Source organism: Haliaeetus albicilla, chromosome 28 (genome assembly GCF_947461875.1).
Source record: "Haliaeetus albicilla chromosome 28, bHalAlb1.1, whole genome shotgun sequence".
Classification (NCBI taxonomy): domain Eukaryota; kingdom Metazoa; phylum Chordata; class Aves; order Accipitriformes; family Accipitridae; genus Haliaeetus; species Haliaeetus albicilla.
The window spans coordinates 5,566,650-5,594,238 of NC_091510.1; the positions used below are offsets into that span (position 1 = coordinate 5,566,650).

The 27,589-nt window shown below is 38.9% G+C and overlaps 1 protein-coding gene across 1 annotated transcript in view; it reads left to right on the forward strand.

Moving 5' to 3' along the window:
* The window catches only part of DCN (decorin), a 39,579-nt gene that overhangs the window by 3,457 nt on the left and 8,533 nt on the right, over positions 1 to 27,589 (forward strand). The window contains exons 2-4 of the mRNA XM_069773401.1: positions 803 to 1,035; positions 17,212 to 17,324; positions 27,303 to 27,516. Coding sequence (XP_069629502.1) covers positions 831 to 1,035; positions 17,212 to 17,324; positions 27,303 to 27,516 — 532 coding nt within the window. The 5' untranslated portion in view covers positions 803 to 830. The remainder of the gene's footprint in view (positions 1 to 802; positions 1,036 to 17,211; positions 17,325 to 27,302; positions 27,517 to 27,589) is intronic.

Consider the following 27,589-nt stretch of genomic DNA (forward strand, 5'->3'; position numbering starts at 1 on the left):
AAAGCCTGCAGAACGAGGCCCTGAAGTCCCATTACAAAGTGTGCTGACAATACCACAAGCATCAATTCAAATGCTTATGCAGTGCAAAGCAGAGGATTTTCAGGGTGCATTGTTTATATTGTAAAAACCCCTAGCCAAAACTTTGGAAAGAAAGCCAAGAACGTCCAGTATAACACAACATTGTATTCCATTTTATTGTGGTGTTTAAACCAGGAAAGAAGTATAGCTCATTTAAACAACTAAAGATCTTCCCCTCTCTCTCCACCCTGTCACTAGATCCTACTCTTTCTCAGTCAGTTTTACTAGGCTATAATTTAAAACACACAGCAAGCTGGCACTTTAAAAAAATATTTCTCAAGACATGAAATACTGCATTACAGTGAGTTTGGGAACCTCAGGTTCATCCCCAGGGGACAAACTCATTGCTATGAAACAAATGCTAATGAAATCAAATAGACTGTTATTTTGGCAGAAAACAGACACATGGAAAATGTGGCTTATTGTTTTGACTGTTTTGCATAACAAAGTTGACAGTGCTGCCTGTTCCTAATAAATATTACTCTAAATATGCAAACAGATGTGTTTACAGTTGCCTTTAAACTGCTCTGTTAAAAAAAACCCCTGCTATTGACAAGCAGTTACCAGACTCCTATCACATAACTGTCCTATTTTCACAATTCATTTTCATTTATTGAAAGGAACAGTTATGCAATTGGTGGATATGCTGGACCTCCTTCAGCAGGAACTGTGCAGCTATGGGAAACTGATACTTTTGTTGTAAATCTCCTGCTTTGATCCCTAGGTTCTGCCCGGAGTCGATGAACTAAACCATGAGGCTGGCTCTTCTCTTCGTCCTGCTGCTGCCAGCATGCTTGGCCAAGCCATTCCACCAGCAGGGCCTCTTTGACTTTATGCTGGAGGATGAAGGGTCAGCCGATATGGCTCCAACGGACGATCCCGTCATATCTGGATTTGGACCAGTGTGCCCCTTCCGCTGCCAATGCCATCTTCGCGTGGTGCAGTGCTCTGACCTAGGTAAGCCCAGGAGTATCTTCATAGGGTATATACTTACATTCTAGCCACGGGTTTGCAGCTGAGATGGTGAGGCTGCTCCGCGCGGCTGCTCCGCAACGGGTTTTTTTTGTCAAAGAAATATGCTACAGCTGCTGTTAACTAGAATGTACTATATGGAGTAGGCCATAAAGCCCTGACAAGACGGACATTTGTTGTGACCACGAAGAATGTTTGATTTTTTAATGTGTATTTTGTGTATGTACATTTCATTTATTCTTTGAAAGACCACAGATTTCTGTTGCAGAGAAAGTAACTTTTCAAGGCTATTCCTTCAAATGTATATTAAATAAATTCAGTGAGGTCAGATGTGGGGATGGAAACATTTTAAAAGGTTCTAAATTGCATGGTCCAAGCTCCAACACCCTTAATCATACTGTCTAGTACCTCAACATAGAAATCATCCCATTTCCATTGGAATACATGAGCATGGAATAACCAACCCTGAATCATATATGCTGGAACCAGCTCTTTGGAGGAAAGAGCTTGGAAACACTCCAAAGCAATGAACACATTTTGGAGCTCCTTATTAAATATCTTTCTTAGACACTGTTCAAGCTGAAACCATGAGAACCTTTCTCACAAACTCCCCTTACTCCCTCACGTACAAGGGCTTGTCTGCACAGTCAGACCAGCAGGATGTGAAGCCATGCCTGCCATCACTGTATTTGACTTTCCCATGCAGAAATCTTAAGTAATGAAGTTGACTTCAGTGAGACTGCTCTTGGTTTAAGCCAGTATTATTCAGGCTAAGCCAGTGTGCAGTGCAGAAAATCAATTAAAGTTGGTTTTGCTCACAAGGAAATTAGGCAGTTTATTCAGTGGACAGACAAATAAGTTCTCTTATGATTTTACAGAGGTTGGTTTGTTTTTTTTTTTAATAAGTCTTCTTTCAGCTGTTTAAATGTATAGCTGGGTGTTTCTCTTTTCCTATGGTATAGCATTGGCTTTGATAATTACTGTAAATCATGGCACAAATCCACCAATTAGGACCTGGGTCTCATTGTGGTGGGTGTCGTGTAAGTACGGAAAGGAGGGGGGAACATTAGTTACATCCCTAGAAACTTCTGTGAATTTATTAAAGCAAGCCACATAATTATGCAACAGATATGTTTGGCAAAGGCCCAGTGAACAATGCAAGCCAAGTTGCACAAGTGAGCACGGACTAACGTAGCCATGCATTCATAAAGCTTTCACAGTACTGTCCCTGTTGAAAGATATTTTCTTTTTTTTACCATTTAGGTGCCAGATAATAGCAAACATGGGGTGGGAAGTGGGGAGGAGGTTGCCCCACATGCCATGAAGGTCTTAGGTTTTATTGTTGTTACACTGGCTAATGCTGATGGAATTCAAGTTATTTTGGGAACTTGTCCCCAGTCTGCTTCAATTCTGCAGAACGTAAGGAGCTTTCACTTGGTAAAAAAGTAGAGATATTCACACAGGGACCCTTTGTTGCTGCACTTGCTGCCCTGTTCGCTCAGTTCTCCTTCACAAACACGCGGTTTCCAAAGGGTTGCACTACAGTCCACTGCCTACAGTCGCTTCTGGGTTAATAGAGTCCCATCCTGACAAGGAGACTCAGAAATACAGCAATTAAGGCCCCAGGTCTGTGTTTCCCAGATAATTTGGAGAGGGGTGATAAGAAAGAGATACATTCTGAGCTTGGTTTAAGCCCACATGCTGCAGATACAGCACCGAAAAGATTTGGAAGCAGCTGGGCTGATAACATTCTCTGGGCCCGAAGGGAGAGAGAACTCCCCGGGCTTAAAATACGCAGCCCTGGAAAATGAATAATATTTCCCTGGCAGAGCTCAAGGAAGTAATAATCACTCAGAGCTCCCCAGCCCTGGCATGAAGTTTCATCCATCCTTGTCGTGTGTGGCTACAGCAGCCCCCGACGGGTCAAGGCCCGAGGCGGAGGCCCACCAGGCCGCAGGTCCCATGGCCGCTGCGGCCAGCAGGGCCGGGCCTGCTCGCAGGGAAACCTGCCGTCCGCTCGCCTCTCTTCTGGCCTCGAGTCCGTTTCTGTGTGGCTCAGACTCGGACAAGGTCAGATTTATCTACTGACTTGAGGGAAGATGGCGGCTGGCCCCGAGAGCTCAAAATTTTGTTGCAGAGTTGGCCCCGAGAGCTCAAAATTTTGTTGCAAACTATGGAGGTCGTGCCGCTGGGCTGTGGGATGATGGCCTCTCAGGGCACGGCGATGGGGAAGGCAACGTGCACGCAGGAACCATGAAACCAGCAATGACGGTTCCACCTCCCCGCTAACCACCGCTCCTCGCCTCTGAAGCTCCGGGCATTTCCAACCCAACCAAATTAGCTACCTCCCTCCCTCAAAATTATCAAATTTAGTCATCTAGTCCCACGGGTGCTAATTGAAGAAAAACTGCAGGCAATAACAAGACTCGTCCCAGGGATATATTAAGAGCTTACTAAATTAAGTCCCACAAAGGAAAGTTGAAACCTGGATCAGGATCTTTCTTCCACTCGCTCTCTGCCATGGAAGGAGGGCTACTTAGGGTGAGGTGTCCTCTTCCTCAGAATGCTTCTTTTTTGTGCCCAAAGGGGCATTTGCTATTTGTAAACTCTGGCTTCGTAAGGAAAAAAGCAACTGTCTGACACAGAGTTAGTGAATAAACCACAGGAGAACTATCACAACCAGGGACCAGAGATCAGGTTTGCCCCTTGTCTCATGAGCACTGGATGGGAATAATAAAAAAAAATAAAACCCAAATTCAATAAAAACAGTGAAAAAAATGCCCAGTGGTCCAATTACACTCTTGTCAGCTGAATTTTTGCATTCCTGTACTTTTAAGCTTCAGTCACATCTTCCTAAGAACATACCTCTAAATTAATTTATTTTGCCTCCAAGCCAAGAGCTGAGTTAGCAGGAAGGAGAACGCCGTCTTCTCACACCCCGAAGAAGAATTCTCTCCGAGCTGCTGTTACTGACAGATCGAGAGCAGAGCCCCATATGCCTACCTTATATGAGATGTATTACCTTTGTGCAATTGGCTCAAGGTTCTCATCAAGGAAAGCCACGGCAGTATCATTATAAAAGCGCTGCCTTTCTGAATCTGCCTCCTGTTACTAAAAGGGAGCCACCACTTTTTAATCATGCCTCAGTATAAGGCATTACTACGCTATAGCCAGACTTTCCATAGAAATCACAAACACCTTCCTTATTAGCATGCACTACAGGTGGGGAGTAGCTGATATAGTTGGTCAGAGGCAGCTCTTCGTGTTTTAAAATAATAAATACAGGGACGATGTGCAGTCCGTTGGCCAGGCAAACATGCCTCGTAAAAGCCCTAGCAAGGATTAATCATTCCATTTAAAGTCTCATCCTCCCAAAGGCAGTCTCAAGAAAAGGTTCCTCCCAGAGCGCCCTGGTAGGCAGGAGTACACGTGTGATTACTCAGCCCTGCAGCGGATGCAGAATGCTCCATAAGTGCATTCAGAGGTGGTGGTCAGAGCTTTATTTCACCTTCAGATATGTCTGGCAGCCCCTTACGAAGTGAGCGGTGTCCGTGTTCTGCGGGATGCAATGAGATCTCCTTCCTTGGAGACTTCACAGGATGTAGGGGTGTCCCTCCAGCCCTCTTGCTGTGAGCATCTGTGGAGGCTTTGTGGTCTCCAAAAGGTGTGCGAGAGATGGATGTCAGTAATCAAGGTTCAAGCACTATTACAGCTTAAACTGGAATTTCACTCACAGCTCAGCAATGCAGGGTTTCTCCAGCTGTAAAGAAGGGTATACTAAGGCTCGGCATGGGTGTCGGAGTGTGTGTTTGGAAAGCACTTTGAGGTCAGTGGGTGAAAAGCTCAGAGATATGTAAAAGACTATTCCAGGGATCTGGTAACATGCTAATACAGTTTATCTAAACACATACAGTGTCTAAACTGTATTAACTGATGGCTCTTCAACACCTGAACCATGGTAATGTGACAACAGCTAATCTGTTTGTTGACAAAAGATGATTTATCTCATTGTATAAAATCTTCCAGAAAGATCTGAACACCCATTTTCTGATCATGACTCCTTTTGGGAACCTCATCTCCCACCATAAAGGAAATTATCTCCTTTGGGGTATACCTGGATTTGAACTTCTGTTGTCAGCATAATATCTTTTTAAACAAAAATAATTTGCACCTCATTGGTGATCAGTCTCAGTCATTTTATGTGTTCAAGAAAACAGATAGGATTACTTACTATTGTGTACTTAGCTTTAGAATCCCTGCCACTATTTGAATGTTTACCAACCTTTCAAAAACATAATTTTTAAAGCTAAATGTTTAGCTCAAAACCTTACAGGTTTCTAAAGAGGTAATAAGAGAAAGCATGAATCCTTAAATGGTGAGACATTAACAAATTTAATTTTTAAATAAAAAAGTTTTTGTTAATTTACATTGTAATTGCTGAGCCTTTAGGACAAGTTATTCCATGTTCTATGCATCTTTTTCCTTCTAAAAATAAGGACTAGAGACTTATTCCTTTCACATTTAATAGAAGCCGAGGCTCTCATGAAATCCCCTGACTTCAGGGAACTGGATCATTTAACAAAAATATTATCAATAAAAATGGAACCATGAAATCTGGAAAGTATATTGTCACTTATACTGAGAGTAGCTCCTGCATCACAATACAATGGCCTTAAAACTGAAGACTAAATGCCTTTTTGGACAACATTCTTTAGCCAAACATAACTTACACTGTCATCAGACAAAAGTCATTGGGCTTTTCACATGCTATCTGGGTGAACTGTAATACTCTAACACTTTGGAGATCAGACTGGAGGATCTATATGAAATATTACAGGTATTATCTGTAATATAGGAGTCACCTCAGGTGATGTTAGCTGTCTAAGAGTCATCTGGGCTCCTTTCACAGCCATGGGGAGAGTTAGGCAGCTGCCCTATGGGGAAGTTCATCCAGTCTAAGGTGGAGGTCTGTGACAGAAAGGATACCTCACTCTTGGAGAATTAAACTGCCAACACAGGGCCTTAATGACCCCTCGAGGCTATACAACTTCCTTTCAGATTAATGTATGTATGATAGAATTAAAACATGGAAAAAATAAACTCAGGTTACCAGCATTATTTTGTAATAAATTTGCCATGGGTTATTAAAATTTTTGTATATATTCAGCTTAGATAAATTTTTGGGGGATGCCTTGGAAGTTAAAGAAAGCATGAATTAAAGCCCTGTACTCAATACATCCTGAAAAATTATTAAGTCAAGAACCCAATAATTAGAAAACACTCTTGAAAAGTTGTCAAGAAAAAAAATATTTTGGCCTGGATGCAGACTGCTTTATATCAACAAAAAGTCATTAGCTTTTGCCAGTGTAACAGTAAAAGACAGGCCTTGTTGTAGTGCTCCAGTTCCAGTTCCAGTTGATAAACATGATTCTAGGCGAAAATTAATCCACTCTGAATACATCCCTTCTTTATTAGCTGCTTACTCCAAGGTAACGGTTACCAACTCTGTATATGTTCTTTTTGTTTGTTTGTTTGTTTGTTTAGATTTGTTTGCTTGTTTCAGACAAGGAAATGCCATTTAAGAAAGCTTAGTGGCAGGAATGGAAATCCTGACTGCCAAGTCCAAGTGATACAAGAAGTGACTGTTTTCTGGTTTGCACTGTGACAAGGGCTCATTTTTAAAATTTCCCAATGCACAAATAAATAGCTAATAGATAGCTAGTAAAATGTGAGTCAATTGTTATAAGTCATAGCAGGTGATTACAGTGCTTAAAACTTAAATAATCACCGCTGACACCTACTAGTGTTATGGACTTCTATAGTATGTGTATTATGTTCTTAACACCTTTAGAGGGTGTATTACTTGGTAAGACATATAACTATTTAAAAACCATCCATGTTTTCACAACATAAAGCCTGCGCTGTTCAACTGTGAAAGGTTCCCAGCCAAGTCTTAGGAAGAGCTGAAGAGACCAAAGGCTCCTTCCCAATGTTCCCTGAGAACCCACTGCCACCAGGGAGGATACCTAGGAATTTGAGTTCTGTGTGAAGCAATCAAAGATAACAGTAAAGAAACACCAATATTAGCCTCCAGCTACTCAGGGAATTTCTGCTCACAGTGTCCAGTTACCATGGTATTTAGAAAAGATTCCAGTTTTAAGCAGATGTTCACAACACCTCTCTCTAACCCAGATTTGAGAGTGTTCCCTCCTTATCAACTCTGGACTGACTGGTCTGTATTTTGCTTTACCCACGTCCTGGATCTGTCATGTGAATAAGAGGAAGTGGGCCAAAAGATGATAATATGGTTACAGGAAAAAAAAGAGTATTTTTCTGAATATACTTTTATCTTTTCCTAAAGTTCAAATCTAAGAATATATTCTTCAAAATGCATCACAATTTTTTTTAAACTTATTTCTCCTGCTTTACATGCCTGCCCTGACAAAGAATATTGACAAATGTTGGAATTCTAGGCCTCTTCAGTTGGATTATATTGAACGGCTCATTCACACAGAACATTATTGTCCTTTATACTATGAAAGCAAAGTAAATAGATGGGGTAGAACTTGCTCATTGGCTTCTCTGCAAGGAAAGAGATGGAAACAATGAACACAGACACAAAGGGACCTTCAGACCAAGGACCATGCCTGCGTGGGTTTTTTTGGAGGGGTGGAGGGTACTAAGTTGTAGTTTTCAACTTATGGGACCAATTATGGGACTTGAACAGCTCTGTACAAATGACCCTGTTGTTAGGAGGGTTACATTTGCTATACAGGCAACTCTACTGCAAACTTCTTAGGCAGTCAATAGGGAATGAAAAAGGTAAAAAGCAGTATTTAAAGAATTTGTGTGCTCTCTGCATGCATGCTCTTAAGTGAGAGGGCACCCAGGAGAGCATCCCATACCAGCTTTGTGTTTGTTTCCTGGGATCTGTTTGGAGTGCTTTGAGTTGCTACAAAAATCTGTTAAGGAGAGGATGCTTGCAGTTTTAATTTCAATAAGAAAAGGAATGCAATAAATACTCGCATTTAAAAAAGCAGTGAAAACAAGAAACATTTTCCACCCACTTAATTTCATGCAACTTTAGGGATTTAATGGCAAAACAACAAATGGACAGACTATTTATAGAAATGCTACAGCATTTAAAACATGTGCAAGTGTAAACGGGGCTACAGTCTGGTTCTGTAATACATCATCAGCACAATAGAAATGTGCAATAGGTCATCCCAGAACCAGTTTCTGCTTGCACCTCCTGCACCACCGAAAATGTGAAAGCCTAGGACGACCTCAGTTTCTATGCTGGAGTGCATGTTTTCCCTTCTACTGCTCCAGTGTGGGCCTCAGAAACCAAACAGGCTTTCCATGAATTCCTGTTTTAGGGTGACATGGAAGAAGAGTGCTTGTAGTGGTGCAATAACCAAACTCTTTGCTGAACATCTCTACCTAAGAGGTGCAGGAGCAAAGGCGTGAGTTGCCAAACAGGACTAAAAAGTTTTGTTATCATTTAGCTCTGATGCTATTTCTTTCTGTAAGTTCAATTAGGTCTTCAGCTTTGATTTCCACACTTTCAGATTGGGAAGATTGTACTGGTCCTTTACCACTGGGAAGTAAGAATGGGAAAGGAAAGGTGAACAGTGCTAATAAAGTTTGTATACTAGCAGCAGCCCAGAAAAGAAAAGGAAAAGAAGGGATAGTACGAACATGAAAGGGAAAATCTTGCTTTTTCAAGGGAAGCTATAACAGAAATGATTAAAAAAGGAGATGTGTAGAAAGTTTCAGATTCAGGAAAGGAAAAAGGAAGAAGGAACTTAAGGATTGAATGAAAGTCTTACTGTTTTCAGGGTTAGGGGGCAAAATTTATTTTCTTTTCTTTATTCTTTCACTCTATGGCAGAGAGTTTACATCCTCTGGGCTGGAGATGACTGTTACAGTGATAGCTGACCAGGGAAAGGTCTATCACTAAATGACTAACAAAATAAATAAGTAACTAATGAAAAATTTCTGAGTTACAAGGATATATACGTATCATCTAGAAGAAAGAGGGAACTAGCAGGTCTGCAGACTCCCCGATTCAGTCAGGAAATTCTCTCCCAACATTTATTTAAATGTTATTCACTATGTCCAGACACAGTCACAGCAGCTCCTCCCGTTGTTTGCTTGCATGAAAGTAGATTGAAAGCTATCCTACAACATTTACAAAAATTGGCCATGTTATGTTTAGAAGTACCAGAAATAACCAGGAACATATCTCTGCCCTCAGGTCATAATAAAACTAGGGCTGTGCAATGACCGTGTGGTCAGAACAGGAAGGGGTAAATTTACTTGAAACCAGAGAAGATCCCCCCCAATGACTCTTTATGGCTACAACATTATGTTAGTGCTAATTCTGGTAAATCCCAAAGTAAAGATTGAGGGAGCTATCCTTAAATTCTCATCTGTTGCCTGCTGCTTAAACTGCAAACCAGGCAAACATTAAATTATATTACTCCAAAGGATCATTCAAAATGTAATCTGTTAGATAATGCTCACTTTTCTGAGTCACTGAAATGCTCTCTTCTGACTACTGTAAAATGCTTGTAAGAAATAAATGTTTCACCTTAATGCATGAGTACTCATAGATAGTACATCTGCATTGCATCCACTTTGACTAAAGCCATTATGCACGTGGTGCTGGCAGATTGCATGAATCACACAGGACAGTTGCTGTTCCCTGATGGGATGTTTTACGTCTGTAACCATGACAGTGGGAAATGTAAAGCTGGCGATTCTAGAAGTTCAGAAAACTCATAATATTTGATTTTTTTTAACTTAATATGTTAATCCCTGAAGTCTCATGATTATCCCCGAAGTCTCATGATTATTTCAGAATATTTTTCTGCCTTTCTAAAATACTTCAGTGCTTCCTGAGAAGGCATATACCTTCTAGACATTTGAAATTAAAAGTCAGTTAGAAAAAACACAGAAATAGAAGTTGCTTGATTTTTAGTTTCAAGAATATATCATTACTCTTAGGTATTAGCTTTTGGAGCCAGGAGGCTGAATCTATCTGTACCAAAAATGTGACTAGCACTGAAAAATAATTCATAACATCTGTAGCTTGCAATATCCGTTATACTTTGAAATATGTGTTCACTACATGGAGTGGGTGGAAATGGAAAAGAGCAGTTAAAGCAATGCATTCATTTTTAAACCTTCGCTAGGGCCTTTATAATTATTAGTAGTATCGTAATGGAGAATTATGCATTTGATCATAATGTGTGAATTTGTTTCTATTTTTCTGTGTTCCTCCCTTTGTTCTGGGAAGCAATGTTGTAAATGTTTGGAAAAAAACGCAGTGTACTAACTTATCAGTAGGTCTACCTTTGTAAGAGGCTGCCTCAGCAGGGGATGGAGCTCTTTTTCTTCTTCCTTCCTATGGCAAGGGTCAGCGGTATACAAAAATAATAATCTGTGATAAAAATAAGTCCAAAATGGATCTTAATGGAAAATGAGTCTTACAGACTGAAAAGCAGAAAAAAAGTCTGACAAATGGTTGTGAATCACCTGTAAGAAGATGTATTTTAAGAGTCTCCTGCATTCCAATGGACACTGCTTTTTCATATCTCTTAGAAAAAAATTATTACTGCTGATTTCACAGCAAGCGAGGGGAAGGTGGAGAACAAACTTTTACTTTGAAAATGGGAGAGAGAAGGAGTCTGTGGATACTTCTCTGTAGAGAAAGACAATTGTTTCTTATTTTATGGATTGTGGGATGCAAATAATAAAACTACCCTTATTTGCAAATCCCACACAATAGAAAACAAATTTCCAGTAAATACTGAAGCAGATAGCCTGGGAAAGCATCAGTGACCTTGTCTGAGTCTAAACATTCAAAGCTGTGTTAGGGCCCTTGCCATCCTTCTAGAAAGCAATTCTTGAGTCCTGTGATTTTCCGTGACCGAGTACCCTGACCCCGTAAACTTGCCGTTCGCCTCCTTTGCCCCAGAGTCCACTCAGGGCATTACGAAGGGTATTGACCCCCGGGGAGGGCTGCTGCCCGTCAGTGGGATGAGCAGGGGAGAGCACTCAGCAGCGTGCACAGGCAGCTGCTGGAGAGGCTGCCTCCGCCGGGAGAGAATCACGGTTGGGAATTACATGTAGCTCAGCCCAAATTCCTCAGCTGGCAGCAGCTGTTTGTGGAAACTGAAGGAGTCTTGAAAAGAGCCCCATTTTATGGCCCCTGTGATAATAATCGTGAGTGTTGCAATGTAATAACACGTGTATCTGAGCTACAGCGTTCAGATGTCTCTCTGCCTTTTGGCCCCTTCTCTCCAGCTGGGGAAGGGAAGGATTATTCAGAGGAAAAAGCCCCATCCCTGCTTGTTGTAAAATGGATAGGTGGAGGAAAAAAAAACCCCAAACACCCCCCAAAACCAAACGAAAAAATCAAAACACAAGCTCTGTTGTGTTGTTAAAGTTGTTTATAATTGGCACTGTTCACATATTTGTTATTTTGACTATGTGGTCTCAGTGTTGCAAGGATGCAATTCTCAGGGATGTGTCCTCGTCTCTGGGCTACAGACTCAGACTCCCATTTGCTTAGTCTCCCTTGCTGGCCCCATAAATCTTGCATTCCTTTTCTGCATAGTCGTATGGCTTCAGCAGAAACATGGCTCCGGGCCAAGTTGCAGACTAACTTGTGGCTCTTACTTCTGAGAAACTGGAGCAGTGGACTGAAACCCCTCCTTAGCAAGCAGGCTTCAGAAGCCACCCTTTGCCTTTTGTGGGTGAAACAATTCCACGGCCACTTGATCACAGCGGGTTATTCCCTCAGCTGCAAAGTAATAAAGCCTGCCTTGTATACCAAACCCCCTAACGTCCCTTAGTCCTCAGACTATTCCCAAATCCTTGCTACATCTCCTACACCTGCTTGGCTGCCTTAATGGCAGCATACGCTAGTTGGGCCGGTGCAGTGATACACAGGAGATGGCCAGGTACTGATTGCTGCTCTCTCAGGGACTGCATAAGGGCTAAATGATACCAGCCTTGGCTCTTCTCTGCCTAATTTCTGGTCTCATAAAATCTCCAGACCCATCAGCCTTCTGTCCTCTCCAGGAGGTGAGGCAATCCCAGCTAAACAGCCAGACACTGTAATTTGCTTAAGAACTTATGAGAAAAAAACTACACCCCACATTGACAGGATCCCACAGAGACAAGCCTGATTTCTGCAAAGTTATCTTCTTCTCCATCCTCCCACTAAGGAGGGATTCCTGGTCCTGTTACCCTCTCCCCACCAAACATCTTCTAGGTGACTGTAGATGAGCCTTTCTGTGCTCCCAAAAGTGACTGTGGGCCCCTGTTGTCTGCGTGAAAGAAATCCGTTGATGATCCAGCTCTGCTGGATTTCAGGGAATACATTTTGATTGTGTTTGTTATTCCAAAAATCTGTGGTGTAGTGACTAGTGTAAGACCAAGTTAGGAAAACTTCTGCCAGGGATAATAAAAGTTCAGCTGATCCTGACTAACAAAAGGAAATATTTCAAGCTTGCTTAGATGCTTTTTTTTTTTTTATTTTGTAGTTCTATGGCATATTCTGTTCTTTATGTGTTTTCATATGCATGCATTTTTACACACATACATGTACACTGGTGGCAATAGTTGAATGCTACAGGTTGATAATGTAGAACAGAAGAAAATTTCTACTTATAGAAATCTGCAGAGAATAATACAGATCTGACCTGTGCTGCAGGAAATGATGGCTGTTCAGCTTCTATAAAGAAATCATGATTTCTCCCAAAGAAATATTTTAGTGCAAATCGAAATGGTCTTTATGACTAAGGATACATGAACTGATTTATTAGATCCCTTATATTTCCAGATTCTTTAGGCTCTGAATTTCAGTGTAAACAAGGATTTTGGAAGGGTAGAGCTGTACCATTTCTACTTATTTGTGAAAAAGTAGAATTTTAAAACATGTATTTACCAACTTAAATAATAACTGACTTAGTTTTATTCAACCAAAATAAATAAAGACATATGTATTTTCAATTTAACATACAGTGGGAAAGGAAGAAGAATCTAAATTTTTAATCAGTTATAAGTTAATCTGAGGAACCAGAGGCCTGAAATATTTCCAGGGAACTGAATACCAAACTGTGTAGCACTGATTATTGACATAAAAAGTCAGACTGCTATGAGAGATTTTCCTATGGCTTTTTAAGAAGCAAGCTTTAAGGTATAAAAAATCACAGCCAAGAGCTGGAATACTTGCGTAAACTGTTCCTAAAATGATTGAAAGGTGACTCAATTGGCACTTTCCAACACCAGTTCCCCTTTCAGTTGGTATTACATAAATTTCACTGGAAGGCATTTGTAGGAGGACATGCAGTCATACTGTACAACAGGGCTTCAGAAGTGTAGGGGCATCACTTGAGTTTCTCAGAAATGAATAGTAAGGACAGCCCACAGTTCCCCTTTAAACTTCTCAGTCTCCCAGACACGGAAATTCTGTTCCAGGAGCCAAGAGCCATTTCAGCTTCTAGCAGGATTACGATTTTCTTGATTTGGTTCAAATTCTGCCATGCTGTCATGTTAGTTCAGGCTGCCCCATTCATCAGAACTGGCTGTCTAGTGACCTGTCCTGACCAGAAAGGTTTGAAGGTTTGCTCTCCAGGCAGGGAATCTCCAGCACAGGGACTAGTTTGCACTGCACCGATGCCCCTCTGACATGTATCTAACTGCAGATACATCTACCTATAGAGAGACCTGGACCTGCAAGGCGAAGCACGGCTGTTGAAGCCAATGTAGATGTGACAAGTGGTGAAATACTTGGATCCAGTCCACACCTCAAACACAGTTTAGTCCTGAATTACTTAGCTGCTGATTTTACAAGGCAGTGTCCAGATCCACCCATTTATAAACTCTTCCTCCACTGGAGAGCTCCAGTTAATGTAGCTTTCAGCTGGAGGATGTCCTAAACTGCTTAATGATATTGCAATGTCTCTCCAGCACCCGGGGTGCATCCTGTACTCCTCTATGCTTTGCTCTTCAAAACTCATACAAGTGAAGAAAAAAATCAAATATAATTTATATAGCTGTTTTCTGAAACATTTTTTAAAACAGCTTCAGGAAATGCATACAGAATATACATGAGATAGGTAATAAAACAAGTTTAACACTTGTTATTGTATTGTACATCCTTCTAGTTTCTAGTACAAGATAGGAAGCTTTTATAAATCATATTTCACAAATGGATATCTGATTATTAAATCTGTTTTATCGCTATAATCTGAAACATTTAAAGTTTAACCTCATTGCTCTGAGAAATTATCAGTTTTACCTCATCCAGGGATAGCATTTGAGCTTTTTAGAAGCTCACATGTCAAGCTTGATATGTACAGTTGGAAGTTTAGTTTGAAGTTTAGTCTCTGGCAAATTATCCTTTCAGTGGCAATCTAAGTGTTCCTACAAAGTATATTCTAAGGGCATCACATAAAGGACAGCTGTATAGCTCTCATGTGCCTGAGTTTCTGCCATAAGCACTTATTTACAGATACCAGTCTGCTAATATGAATGTACTGACAACCAGAACATAGAAATATTACTTTGAATACAAGTAATTAAGCCTTTTTTTATATTTATATGTGAAAAATGCTATAAAAGTTGCTAGACTGTAAGAACTTCTTATAACAAAGTTATGGTCTTGAAAAAGTAGTGCTTTTTGGGAAAGAATTTTTAGTTGCTGACATCATTCCTGTCTGCTGAGGACAGAAACTGTCCAAAGACAACCAACATACAAATTATACGGTATCACATTTTTATATATTTGGAACTCTAGTCTTGCACTTATGAAAGTAATGAAGGTTTTGCAACTGCCTTTGGTAAAAATGAAGTCCACGACCAAATGAAGAAAAGTTATTTTAGTAATATGAAGAATCTTAATCTGTATCATATATTCAGGCAATGAATATCAGTCAGGTAAACAGGATGAGATGTGAGCTTTGGCTCTCGTCATTTTATGTACGGTAGAAGCTTTTACTAATTCATCCCAGGCTGGGTGATTGTGCTTTTTAAAATGTTTGGATGCTGGTGTGATTAAAATTCAGCAAGGTTAATCTATATTGTACTCAGTTTTAATAAATATCACATCCAAATATTTTAATAATTTTTTAGCTAATGTTAGAGAACTTACGGGTGGGAAAATAAATCTGAAAGAGTGGCTAAGAAGTTTTTTAAATTCAGAAACCAAACTTGTAATGGTAGGACAATAGAACATGTTCTATACAGACTAATATTATCAATTCAAGTGTGAGATTAAAAAAAGCAAACACTTCAAAAGCTTAGGCCTCCTGCACCCATATATAGATAACTAAAAAAGCAATCCTGTTTCCAGAATTTGCTAAGCACCAAACAGGAGTAACAAGTACCAGTAGGATCTGTGAGATGCTCAACACCAGAAGATTCAGACCAGGCACCTAAAGACAAATTGGAGACCTCATCTGCATGCAGATATGTTTAAGAATATGGCCAAATCTATAATGAATTCTTAGTGCATCGCTAATTGTAGTAAAAAGCTCCAGTACACATCGCTGTGGCCTCTCTAGAGTTTATAGTAAAGTTTTATAGTAGTAACTAGTTAAAAGGATTAGATATTGTACCAAACATACACTTTTCATCCTTCCAAATAAGAGCCAACCATTTTTTTACTCTATATATACATATATCTATATATATTCTAAAAAGGATTGAAAGAGACGGTGTTTTGCTTAACGTTGGATTTTGACAGAGAACCCTACATTCTAGGTGCGAAAACACATTTGTGATGAATGTTAAACATCACAGAATCACAGAATTGCTGAGTTTGGAGGTCACCTCTTGAGATTGTCTAGTCCACCCCCCTGCTAAAGCAGGTTCAGCTAGATCAGGTTGCTTAGGGCTGTGTCCAGTCACCTTTTGAATACCTCCAAGGATGGAGACTCCACAGCCTTTGTGGGCAAAGCATATCTTATCTCTGGGCAAGCATATCTCACTGTGTTTGCAATGCCATGCTTGAAATTAAAATATATATGTTTAAAAAGATAATATATAGGTATATATCTTTCATCTGAGAACAATATCACACAGTCCGCCATCATACTGGGGAGACACTGGTGATACTTGCTGAGAGAACTTTCCCAGGAGAGTTCAAATATAACTTTAGAAATATTTGTTAAAAACTTTACTGGTAGAAAGACTGTTCTATCCAGAGAAATCCACTTTTGTTAGATGCCCATATAGAGACTTTATTAGTATCTATAAATTTTTGCCTACCAACCATTCATTTAACATTTCACATTCTGTTAAAAAAAAAAAAAGATAGACTTGTTAGGAAAGAACATTTTAATTTTGTGGTAAATCAGAATGACTATAAAAGATTTGCTCTATTCCAAGTCACAGTATGAAAGGAAAGCTGGGTAAAGCAAGTGTTATTTAACACTAAATAATTTCATTTCCATGACTTCATCGGACTTACATATCAGCTATTCAGAAAATAGTCCCAAAGAGAGTCTTTAATTTAAACTGTCTGATGTTCTTTTGGCAGTTGTAGTGAAACCAAGAGATTTGTTCTCCAGAAAACTTGGACATAGTTTCAGATGAAAGAAAAGGGGGGAGGTGGATTGGATTTTTTTTAAGGTGGACTTTACTGCAAGTTATTCAGTTACTGTCAAACAAACAGTATTTTTTCTGGAAATGATTATAATTAACTATAGTACTTTCAAAAAAGCCTACTACCTTTTAAATAGCAGGAAATGTTCTCTGTCCACAAAAGCTAACATACAGTGAAATTAATAAATACCATACCTCTTTCTGAAAGCAATTCTTATTCACACAATTGAGTGGGATTAAACATGTTAGAAATAATTTTCCCAAACTCAGTCCTTTGCTCAAGCTATAACTCAGATATATACCCAGAAAAGGGCATAATGGAAATGAGAATAAATAAATTTTGATTTGACATAGAAAAATAAAACTCCCTTTGACTGGCTGGAGACAGAAATACTTTCAGATAAGTATTCATAAGCTTCTTCAGGAAATGAGTTCTAGAAATGGTGTTTACTGAAAGGTAAATACTGCTATGAAAGTACTGACCCCTATTTGAAGTTTCTTTCAAAGTCAATTGTTTATTCTGTTCACTGTCCCTAGGTCTGGAAAAAGTGCCAAAAGACCTTCCTCCTGACACAACTCTGCTGGACTTACAGAACAACAAAATCACTGAAATTAAAGAAGGAGATTTCAAGAACTTGAAGAATCTTCATGTAAGTGTATAAATGAACTAGCATTTGCCAAAAAAAAAAAAAAAAATTGTGGAGAAAATGTGGTTTTGGCCTGGTACTCAGGTTTTTAGAGAAAACTGATGAAATACTCTATGTTCTTCCTCCACCAGCCCAGCCTATTTATTTCCTTTCCCATTCCTCTCCCACAAACTCTTCTCGTACCATAGAAGTTTCTCATCTCTTTTCAGCTCTTCATACCTGTCTCCTGTCCATTCAGTCTCCTGATCTCCACCAAAACTTCTCTCACCTATTTATTTATGTTTTCAGTCCCTTTGGCACAGTGACTTGATTATTACTATTTAAAAAGTAGATCCATCTCAACCCTGCCAACCCACTCACTTATTACTATATTCCTTCCCTTCCCACCTCTGAGCTCACAGAGATTTGTATAGGCCATGTTTGTCAGCAGTTTTTCTGTACCAATTTTAATTCAAGAACCTTTTCAAATCAATCTTCTGCCCCCTGCACTACAATGAAATTGTGGTTTTGCAATAACCTTCTCCTAGCAAAACTCCACCTTCATCCTCCTTTACCTGCCAGTCTTTTCTAACATTGCTGTCTGTTTTCCTCTTTGCTGAAATATTTTCCTTCCCTGGTTTCTGTGACTGCCCTTTTCTTCTGGTTCACCTCTTCTTTTCCAAGTTTCCATCAGACAACTACCTTCCTCAGTTTCCAGATTTTTGTTTCTCTGTCTGAGGTCCTCCTCCCTTATTTCTATACTTTTTATCAACATCTTAAAATTCATACCTCACAGTCTTGCCTCAATTTTGTTGAAATATCTCTTTCTCTCCAGATCAGAAAAAGGCTATTAGTTCTCTGCCTTTCAAAGTAATAGCCCAACTCAAGCATTATTTCTGAAAAGATTATTTTCCTAGCCTTTCACCAACTCAGTTTATTCTCTGTATTGTTCCCGTTGATCCTTTTTGATTAGAAGCAATATAAACGACTTGGCTTTCCTTTCCTGGCTCTTCACAGCCTCTTTCTGTTCTATTGTTTTCATTCACAACCAAGAAGCCAACTCCCACTTTTTATCTGTTCAGGATGCCAATGCCATCACCCAAACAAGCATTGTTTCAAACATTGAATCTGCATTCAGCCACTCAAACTTGGGAAAAAAAAATAATCCTATAAACATTTATCTCCTTAATTATGTCCAAATTCCCTCTTAAATTTTTGTTTTAATGCACCATCAAGAAGAAAAGGTTTTAAAAATTTGTAGGAATAGGCACAATGCCAGTCTGTCCATAGTGCAGGGAGCTGCATGAGTAAATCATGATGAGGTTGATCTCATCTAATTTTAGTATAGGTGTCTATACTTGAGCTAGTTACATAGATAACCTCTACAGTCAACAAAGAGAAGTAGGTACTTCTACCTTACATTTCATCTGACTTGGTTTTAGAATGAGGTGACTTGTGCCCCAGAATTTTTTTTTCAATTCCTCTGCTTGGCTACTGAACAGATTCAACACCCTAATTCCTGCCCACTTGTTTTGGTTTTCTTCCACCTTGGAGAGAAGTCCTGTGTTTTCAGTGAAGATCATCTGCAAGGTGCTAAAAAAGAGAAAAGTCTTGTCAGTGAAGTCAATCTTTTCGCAATCCTTCTTCATGATGCTGCATGAAATGAGTCAGAGCATGGTATTGCAGATGAAAAGCACTCTCCCCAGTGACTTCTGCCTACTTGGCGCTCAGCTCAGGTCTCTGTTATGCATCCCGCTGTGAGTTAAACTGTTGTGAACTATGTCATCTCATTGAGTTTAACTCTATGGATTTTTTTTCTTTCTTTTATTACAGCAGATATAATTTAATAGTGAATTAAATAGGTAACTCTTCAGGAAAGAGATTATTTCTTTGCCTTACTCCCAAAAGTACCCAATACTTGCTTAGGGACCAGTGGAAACTATACAGAGTGACAACAGTAACATAAGTTTTAACAAATAACCTTCAAAACAATGCAGTTTTCCTGGATTTACTCAAGAATAAAAAACGATCTTCTCATCTCCTCCCCAAAATAATATTTAGCCATGCAATACATTTATGTAACTAAGCACCATCTTTACTCTCAGCAGGCATCATTCTTCTTCTTCTTGTGTAATATATGGGAATGATTCCCATTCCCCACCTTGCAATTAAATACTCTTCAGAGTCATAGTGAAAGGGAAATATTGTTCTAGATAACTCAAAAACTTCATTGTTGACAGAGCTTCTTTGTCACTTTTGTTTTAAGGAGATATGTGTGCGTGTGAGACATACATATATATATATCTTGTATATGCTTTTGAATCATATTCCCTGATAAACATGGCTTGTGTTAGCGTTACACTTGACAGTGTGATATTCAAAAGTTTCTAGACTTCTTAGACTTTACTGAACCTTCTTATACTCTACTAAAGCAGGAAGACTTACATAAATTATCAGTATTATTGTTCCAAAATCTAAAATGATCAGCAACTGTAGTTAACCTCTTGCATGAAGTGATCACTTAGGGGAACAATTCCTCAAATCCCAATTGTAATAGATCTTGAAAAAAAATGAACAGTATATTCAGTTTATTCCTTTTGAATATTCTTTTAAAATTCTTTCCTAATTCCTATAGACATCACCAACCACAAGTATAAAAGTTTTAGAAGAGATTTTCATGAACAAGCCTGGTTGAACCTAAAGTTTGACTTGTACTAAAAAACAGATGAAGTAAGGAGAAAAGAAAGGATCTACCTATAACCTGCCTGTGGCTTCTCTTTCAGCACAAATGTAACTGCTTATGCTCTGAGTGCACAGTACATGGAAATATAAATGAAAGAGAAATTAGTACCTACAAAAATATCCTTTGTATCAGAAAATTTTCCTGAGTAGGTAAAAAAGCAGTTAAACTTTGCAGCTGTGGAAATATGGCAAGCAATTAGAAAAGGATGCAGCTAAGGGAACATTTATCTGCAAATAATAGCTGCCTTCCAGAAAACACCAGAGTCAACAGGTTTGGTGCACCTGATATTTTTATAGTTTTAAATTTATCCAGGAAAAAATGGCTAAACTATTACTGTTGTACTATAAAAACTCAGTGAGACTTCACACTATTTAAAAATGAAAGATAAGATCTATTTTTTACCAGAGGACTTGGGAGAATAGGGAAAAAGTTGAAGACAGTCTTTTTTTAGGGCCAATGACTGAGTTTTGCAGTTTCAGAAAACCGTCTGATATTATGTAAAAAAACTTGCTTATGATTTAGACCTGTGGCAAAACAATCAGAGACACGCTCTTGGAAAAGCCAGGAAAAAAATCTTCTATGAAACTGTCAGAATTTTCCAGGCAGACTGACACTTCTGGATAGAGTACAGTACTTTGACCCCATGGACACCATAAAGAATCCAAAATACTACATGAGTAAGCTCTCATGCAGAGTGAAGGAGGAGTCTACAAAAACAGCACATGGAGTTGCATGCTGTGTGGCAAAGCCAAAGCAAACCAGCATAACACCTGGCACTTGGAAAAAGAGGTAAAAGAAACTACTGTGTATTAGATCACTGTAAGAACAGCACAAACAACAGAATAGTGACGGCATGCTTTTCCAACAGGAATTTTTCAATGGCACGGTGTTAGTACAGCAAAAGAAGACGAAGGCGCTATTGGCCTGAAATCAAATGGAACATTGCTTAATCTAAGCTGGCAGAACTATGCAAAGCCATGGTTGTGCATACAACAGTGCTAAAACCAGTTGTATTTATACTGAAAGAAAAGACCTGCACAAAAGAGATAAAAGATTTAAACTTGGGACTTACTTAAGGTTATGACCATATCCACACTAAGGGATTATCAACACTAAATGTATGGGCAAATAAACTGAAAAACCCTTTGTAGTAATATCAAGTGGAAAAATAATGTATTGCATTAGAAAAGTTTCATGCACTCTTTTTTTTTATCAAAAGAAGGCTCTCTATGGAGGGATGAGAGCCCAGATTAAGTGAAGAAAAGTCTGAGAACATCTTCCAGGGATACAAAAAAGCTCCCAACAGATCAAAAAAATATTAATGAAAGAACACAATTGTCAGATGACTCATTACAGCTTCAGTTCCCTTTTCCCAGGCATAATTAAAAGAGAAGTTAAGTAAACATAATGCTCTGAATATCACAGAACGAAGAATCAGTAACCACCAGCATGCTGTAAAAAGCCAAAGACAGATATCTCTGTCCAGTTTCTACCTCTGAACCCAATTCCCACTACCACCAATGGCAGACATTCTTAACAGGACTGAGAGATACCTGCTTTTATTTCTTTTTTCCCACTTGGTGCAGCTGTAGGTTTCTAACAAATATTCTGAGAAAAAAAAAAGAAGTTAATCTTTCTGAAATGCAACACTCCCTTAGAGAGTTGTCATTTCCTCAGACTCTCCTTTGCCTTGTGCTTAACACACAATGAGATTTGCGACTGAAACAAGTGTGTAACACGCCACGTGCATGCAAAACATTTTTAATGTGAAGAGGGTAAAGATCTTTTTGTGTGAGGCAAACAACAGAAGAAAATACTTTGAGGTCCTTAAAATTCTAGAGAGAGTCAGCATACTAAGCTAATGAAAAAAGGAAATTCTATAGAATACAACAATAAAAGAAGCAAGTAAATTGTGATAAAATGAATGACCAAAATGCTTGCCTCAGTAGACAAGGACAGGGTTGAAAGATTCTCTAGAACTCCAGAGCATTAGGATTATTTTTTGTTGGAGCAGGAAAATGTACAGCCAGCTGCTCCCTGGTCATCTGTGCAAGTCATGTTACACAGGACTTATCAGGGAGAGCTCAAACACCGTGAAACTAGATCTGCAGCAGGCTCCTTGGCTTTGTGAGATTATTCAGCAAGGTACTGTGGATGTGATCAAACTGCTTTCCACAGCCGCCTTTCGTTTGTATTGACAGGCTGTTGTTTCAATGCCTTGCCATCTCTTTCCCTCACAGTTCATTCATCTCTTCCTTATTGTTTCTATGTCATCCCTTTTCCCTTGCCTTTCTGAGCTATGTCCACTTGATCCGAGGTTTGACAGGGTTCCTACCAAACCCCACCAAAGAATTTAAGTAACAACAAATTAAGAATAATTGCACCATCATGGTTTTTTTATACCTTTATCCTTTTCCTGCTTTAACTGCTGATCATGGGCCCTTCAGGAGACATAACATCTGGAATTCTGTTCAGAGACCTCCTTGGATTCAGGGGCTCTTAGTTCCTTCAAGTTACCAATGTTTATGAATTTTTAAATGAATTTTAAAATGAATACTTCTTTTGTAGAATTCTGTCTCCTGATATAACACAATTAGAGAAGAAAGTCAAGTTCTGTTTTTTATTTTTTGTGTTCTTTGTTGTTTGTTTGTTGGTTTTTTTTTCCCTAAGTGTACATCCACTCTAATAATTTTGCAGAAAAGTTTGACTACATGTCCAGGTTATGAGTATGACTTAACAACTAAAAACATAAGGCAAGCAAAAAGGACAAAATTTTTTATTATTTTTATTTGGATGCCTGACTCCTGAGCTTACAATTCTTAAGGCATTACTGTTCCTAGCAGAACTGTAATAAAAAGCAGGTAATAATGTAATACATAACCCAGGAAATTAAAGAAATTCCATCGGGTCAGCGGATTGACTTTTCAGTTTAAACCCTGAAGGACACATGCATCATTAAAGATTTGATGTTAGGTAAGAGTACCATCCCCAGCTGGCAAAACAGATGTATCACCACTTATTACGGCTGATAACAATTTGCTGATCATTTTACAGTTCACTTCTGATTTTGGCAAGGTTCTTGCTTCAAACTATTCTAAACTAAGAAGAACAGAAGTAGGGATGAAAACCCCTCAGAACAATCCCCTGAGATTCCCACATAATGAAATTACACCAAAAAATACAATCCCCTGCTCCGCACCCCCAGACAGGACAAAAATCGTAAGTTTTGGTTAACTCCAAGAAGAACAACCCATGCTAGTTTCTACATGATTGCCACATGCTCTGTCTGCAGTTTGTAAGGGTGTATTTTGACAAAAGCCTGCCAACAAGTGTTCCAAAATTTTCCTGAATTGTGAATCCTCCTTTTTGTTTTGGGAATAAATATTTGAAGTAGAAACCAGGCCAGAGGGAGCTAAATGGCCAGACTCCCACTGACCTCAATGGAGCCAGCATCTATTCCTGTCATATAGTGACTTTTTTTTTTTTTTCCTGACTACACTAATACCAGAGGTGTTTCAGTAAAAAAGTAAGCCATCTTTGGAGCAAAGCTTGGATTTTTTTTCCTCTCTGAGCACCGCTTAGGCTGCTGGTCATGATAAGGTTGTCTGTAGGTATTACCACAGTGCGATATTATGACAGAGTCAATGTTCGCATGCTGTATATGACAAAGGAAAAAGGCTTTATCTCAGGAAAATGAGGATGGAAGCTAATTTTTCTTTTCTCCACAGGAAATTGCTATGAACCCTCTAAGCCTGACTAAGTGACGTCTTTAATACTTGATGTATTTGTGCCTCTTTTTTTTCTCTTTCTTGCCTCTTTTCTTCCCTATGGCTAAATATCTCTGCACCCATACCAGGTCATGCTGAAAGCTGTACATTTGTGTCCTCAGCCTTTTGTATTGTGAATCAGTGATGTGCTTCAAGTCCTTTTTTTTTATTTTTTTTTGGGGGGGAGTAGGGGGGGAAGTACAATTATTTAAAATATCTTTTTCCTTCCACTAAAAATAGAGGTGTGGAAGAAGGTGGATTTTTGAGTAAAAGTATCAATTCCTGTGGCTCTGTTCTAGGCATTGACATTTCTGCCTATTCATTTCATACTAGCAGCATCGCAAGTGCTATCTGTGGCCAAGGTCTCCAGCACTTTCAGCACTTTCAGGTTGACCTTTATTTTCCTCTCCAAGTATTTCTTGCCCTGTACAAACTTTTTATATGTCCTTTAACAAGATGAATAGAATGCCCCGTCATGCCATCTGGGCTTTATTCAGGATAGCTAGTCCATGTGGCATGTTTTTGCCTAACATCCCTTCCTCAATAGCACTGCCTGCAGATGTTTTCCCTAGGTTTTTCTCCTCTAGTTCCTGTTTTCACTGACCTCTAAATTCCCCTGAGTTTTTAATTTTGTTTTATTTTGGTTTGGTTTAACTTCTGTTACATGCAAACCATACGGGGCACATTCTGAGGAAAGTAAACAGCATTGCTCCGAGGCTAATAACTTAGTTCTTTAAGTCTTGCATATAATAGAGTTATTGTGAAGTGGGAAAGGAACCCAGGGGTATGGCTTGCCAGGTGCTATGCTGGTGTGTTATCCTCATCATTTGCTGTTGCTCTGGGAGACAGTAAAACTTCTCTTGCAAATTCTGATGTGTGGGTTTATTTTTTTCTTCTTTACAGCTGCACAACAGTGTGGAAAAATAATGCAGGTTTAAAAAACCAGGAGCGGGGACTTGCAGAGCAGGGTGTAAGTGGGAAATGATATTCTGGTACAAAAAGTTGAAAACTACAGGTTTGTGATACCTTCCCACCTTATACCACCATACATATGTTCCCACTGTGAAATCAGTATTTTTAAACATACCTTTGATAGATACCATCATTTCTAAGTGAGAGACTTACTGAATGTTTGAGTAAAACAACAATTCTGTGTGTTTCCCCAAGGTAACATCATCATATTCAGGAGAAAGCATTGGCAAAGCAGAACAGATTAATCCTAGATACCTAGGTAATTTCTGGTTTTGGTCAGGACTCTCAGTTCTGCTCTGAAGGGCTGTAACAATCTTCTTAACATCAACTACTCAGAGAATATTTACACTGCAGTGCCTAGCTGAATGTATACCTATCTATTTCCAGCAAGAAATATTTCACATCAGATCATCAGCTGTGATAATCATAGCCCAAACATTTTTTATCTAAAAGACAACAAAGTTAAAACAAATCAAATAAAAAAAAGAAGAAAAGATAAGGCAGACTTTCAGCTGAAATAAATGACCAAGCAGTACAAAGCAGGATGCAGGACAAAAATTTCAAGTGCTGATAAAATGAGTGTAAACTCATTGAATGCTGACTTAGAGATATATGCAAAAGAAATCCATGGTAAAATTAAGAAAAAAAAAAAAAGTAACTAGCAGTAGCACCTTCAGTTATTCAGTTATTATGACAAAAACAATGAAGGAGACTCATCTGCATAATTCAGGCTGTACCCCTTGTAATAACTGGATTGTTTCCCATGTCCTAATATTGTGCAGGTAGCTGTATTACACTATGGGCAGAATCTACATCTGTATCACAATTCTGGCAATGGTGACTCAGGAAACTACACCTGTATGTACCGCATGTGTTCTCATGACGGTTCTTATAGCTCAGGCTCAAATAAAAGAGAGTTGGGGCCATGGCTTCCACTGACCAATATATTTATTTTGGGAGAGGCTTATTGTTAGGGAAATACTCTGCTGAACTGTGAGTGACCTTTTCTGCCTCCTCTTGCAAACGTGTTCTTGCTAGCTAGCATACAAAATTAAAACCAGATATGCTCAGCTTTACGTGTACTCAGTGAAACCATGTACAGAACGCACTGCTTGCTTTGCTCAGGATGATCTGCAAGAAGCATCCATTAGGGAAAAAACACACATCAAATACCATTTTAAACTATCTTCTCACCTCTCTTTCAGTTTTCATGATGGAGAGGTGCTGTCACAGATGCTGATGTACTTCTCGGCACAGTTTTAATACTTCACTGATTGTGGAAAGAGTTGAATGCTCAATTTTCCTCCAAGAAACAGACTAAAGTATAATTCTGGAAATAGTAAAAGTGTATTAAAATGCACTGAATGTTAACTATAGTATATGCAATATAAAAATTCATGGTTTAGTAACAGCTGTTGTCTTCTGTTTCTGAAAATAACATAATGGAGTCAGTGAACAAAGATGCTCTATAGCTATTCTCTAGTAATATATATGAGTAGATATTCTATCTATATTTATACAGCCCATTCTACCTAATTGACTGCACAAACATACAGCACTGTAAGTCTGATAAGTAGACAGCAAACAGATGGAATGTTAAGATTCATTCTGATATTTATCTTATCTGAAATCCTTTCCATTAGCTGCATTACTATTCTGACAGTAATGGGACTTTCTTCTCCCTTTTTATGTCATGTAAAATTTCAGAGGCATACAGAGACCACTTATTACAGGTAACAGAGCTTTCATGGAGGCCTTTCTCCCCTGACTGTACAGAGAGCTAATCTGCTTAGAGTCACCCTGAGTCTAGATATCACAATTGTTGTGAGAACTGGATTAGGCACCTACATGGCAGGCAGAATGAATATGGTCCATGATCCCAAACTGCAAGACTTAGAGTATGATGCTTTACATTGCTCCCCTTCCATACCAAGTTACGCTTAGCAAAAAAATAGCTTATATTTCTGCAAAAATGAGGTTATTCTCAGACAGAAATCTAGTAAGTGCACTCTGTAAAACTAACAGGAAAGAGGTGATGACGTGCATATTTTTATTAAGCTGGGTTGTGCTTTCACTGCATTGAGTCATAGAATTTTCTGTTCATGAAAAACTGGTTAGGATGGCTGTGTGATGATGGGTAAGGTATAAAAGTATCCTCAGAATAAACAAAATTAGAAAAAGCAAATAAAACTGGTAATGTTAGTTTTATGTGAATGTCTTATTCTTCACAGCTTTCAAACGGAAGGGTCGTACTTATCCTTGGGTATAAATTATGGATGTTAACAGAAGCTGCATATGCCTCAGCAATGAAATAACACTTGTATTTGTTATGTAGGCCTTGCTTATCTTTTCCTGTTTCAGAAGTTCTTAACTGATTTGTTTTAGTAGTGCATTGCATTTTCTTCAGCTCACTAGATTGACCGTCCAAAGACACTAGAAAAAAAATCATTTTTAAATGTTTCATTCCTAAAATAATTTCCCTAGTGATCATTTGAGTTCTCCTTCATTATTACCCCACAGGCATTGATCCTTGTTAACAACAAAATCAGCAAAATAAGCCCGTTAGCTTTTGCTCCTCTGAAGAAACTGGAAAGACTTTACCTGTCCAAGAACAACCTGAAGGAACTCCCAGAAAACATGCCGAAGTCACTTCAGGAGATACGGGCTCATGAGAATGAGATCTCCAAGTTGAGGAAAGCTGTCTTTAACGGACTGAATCAAGTGATTGTCTTAGGTACGAGCATGAGAAATTATAACAAAATCAACTCAGTGTTTTTTCAAGATGTTGTTTTTAGTTCAATCAGTGA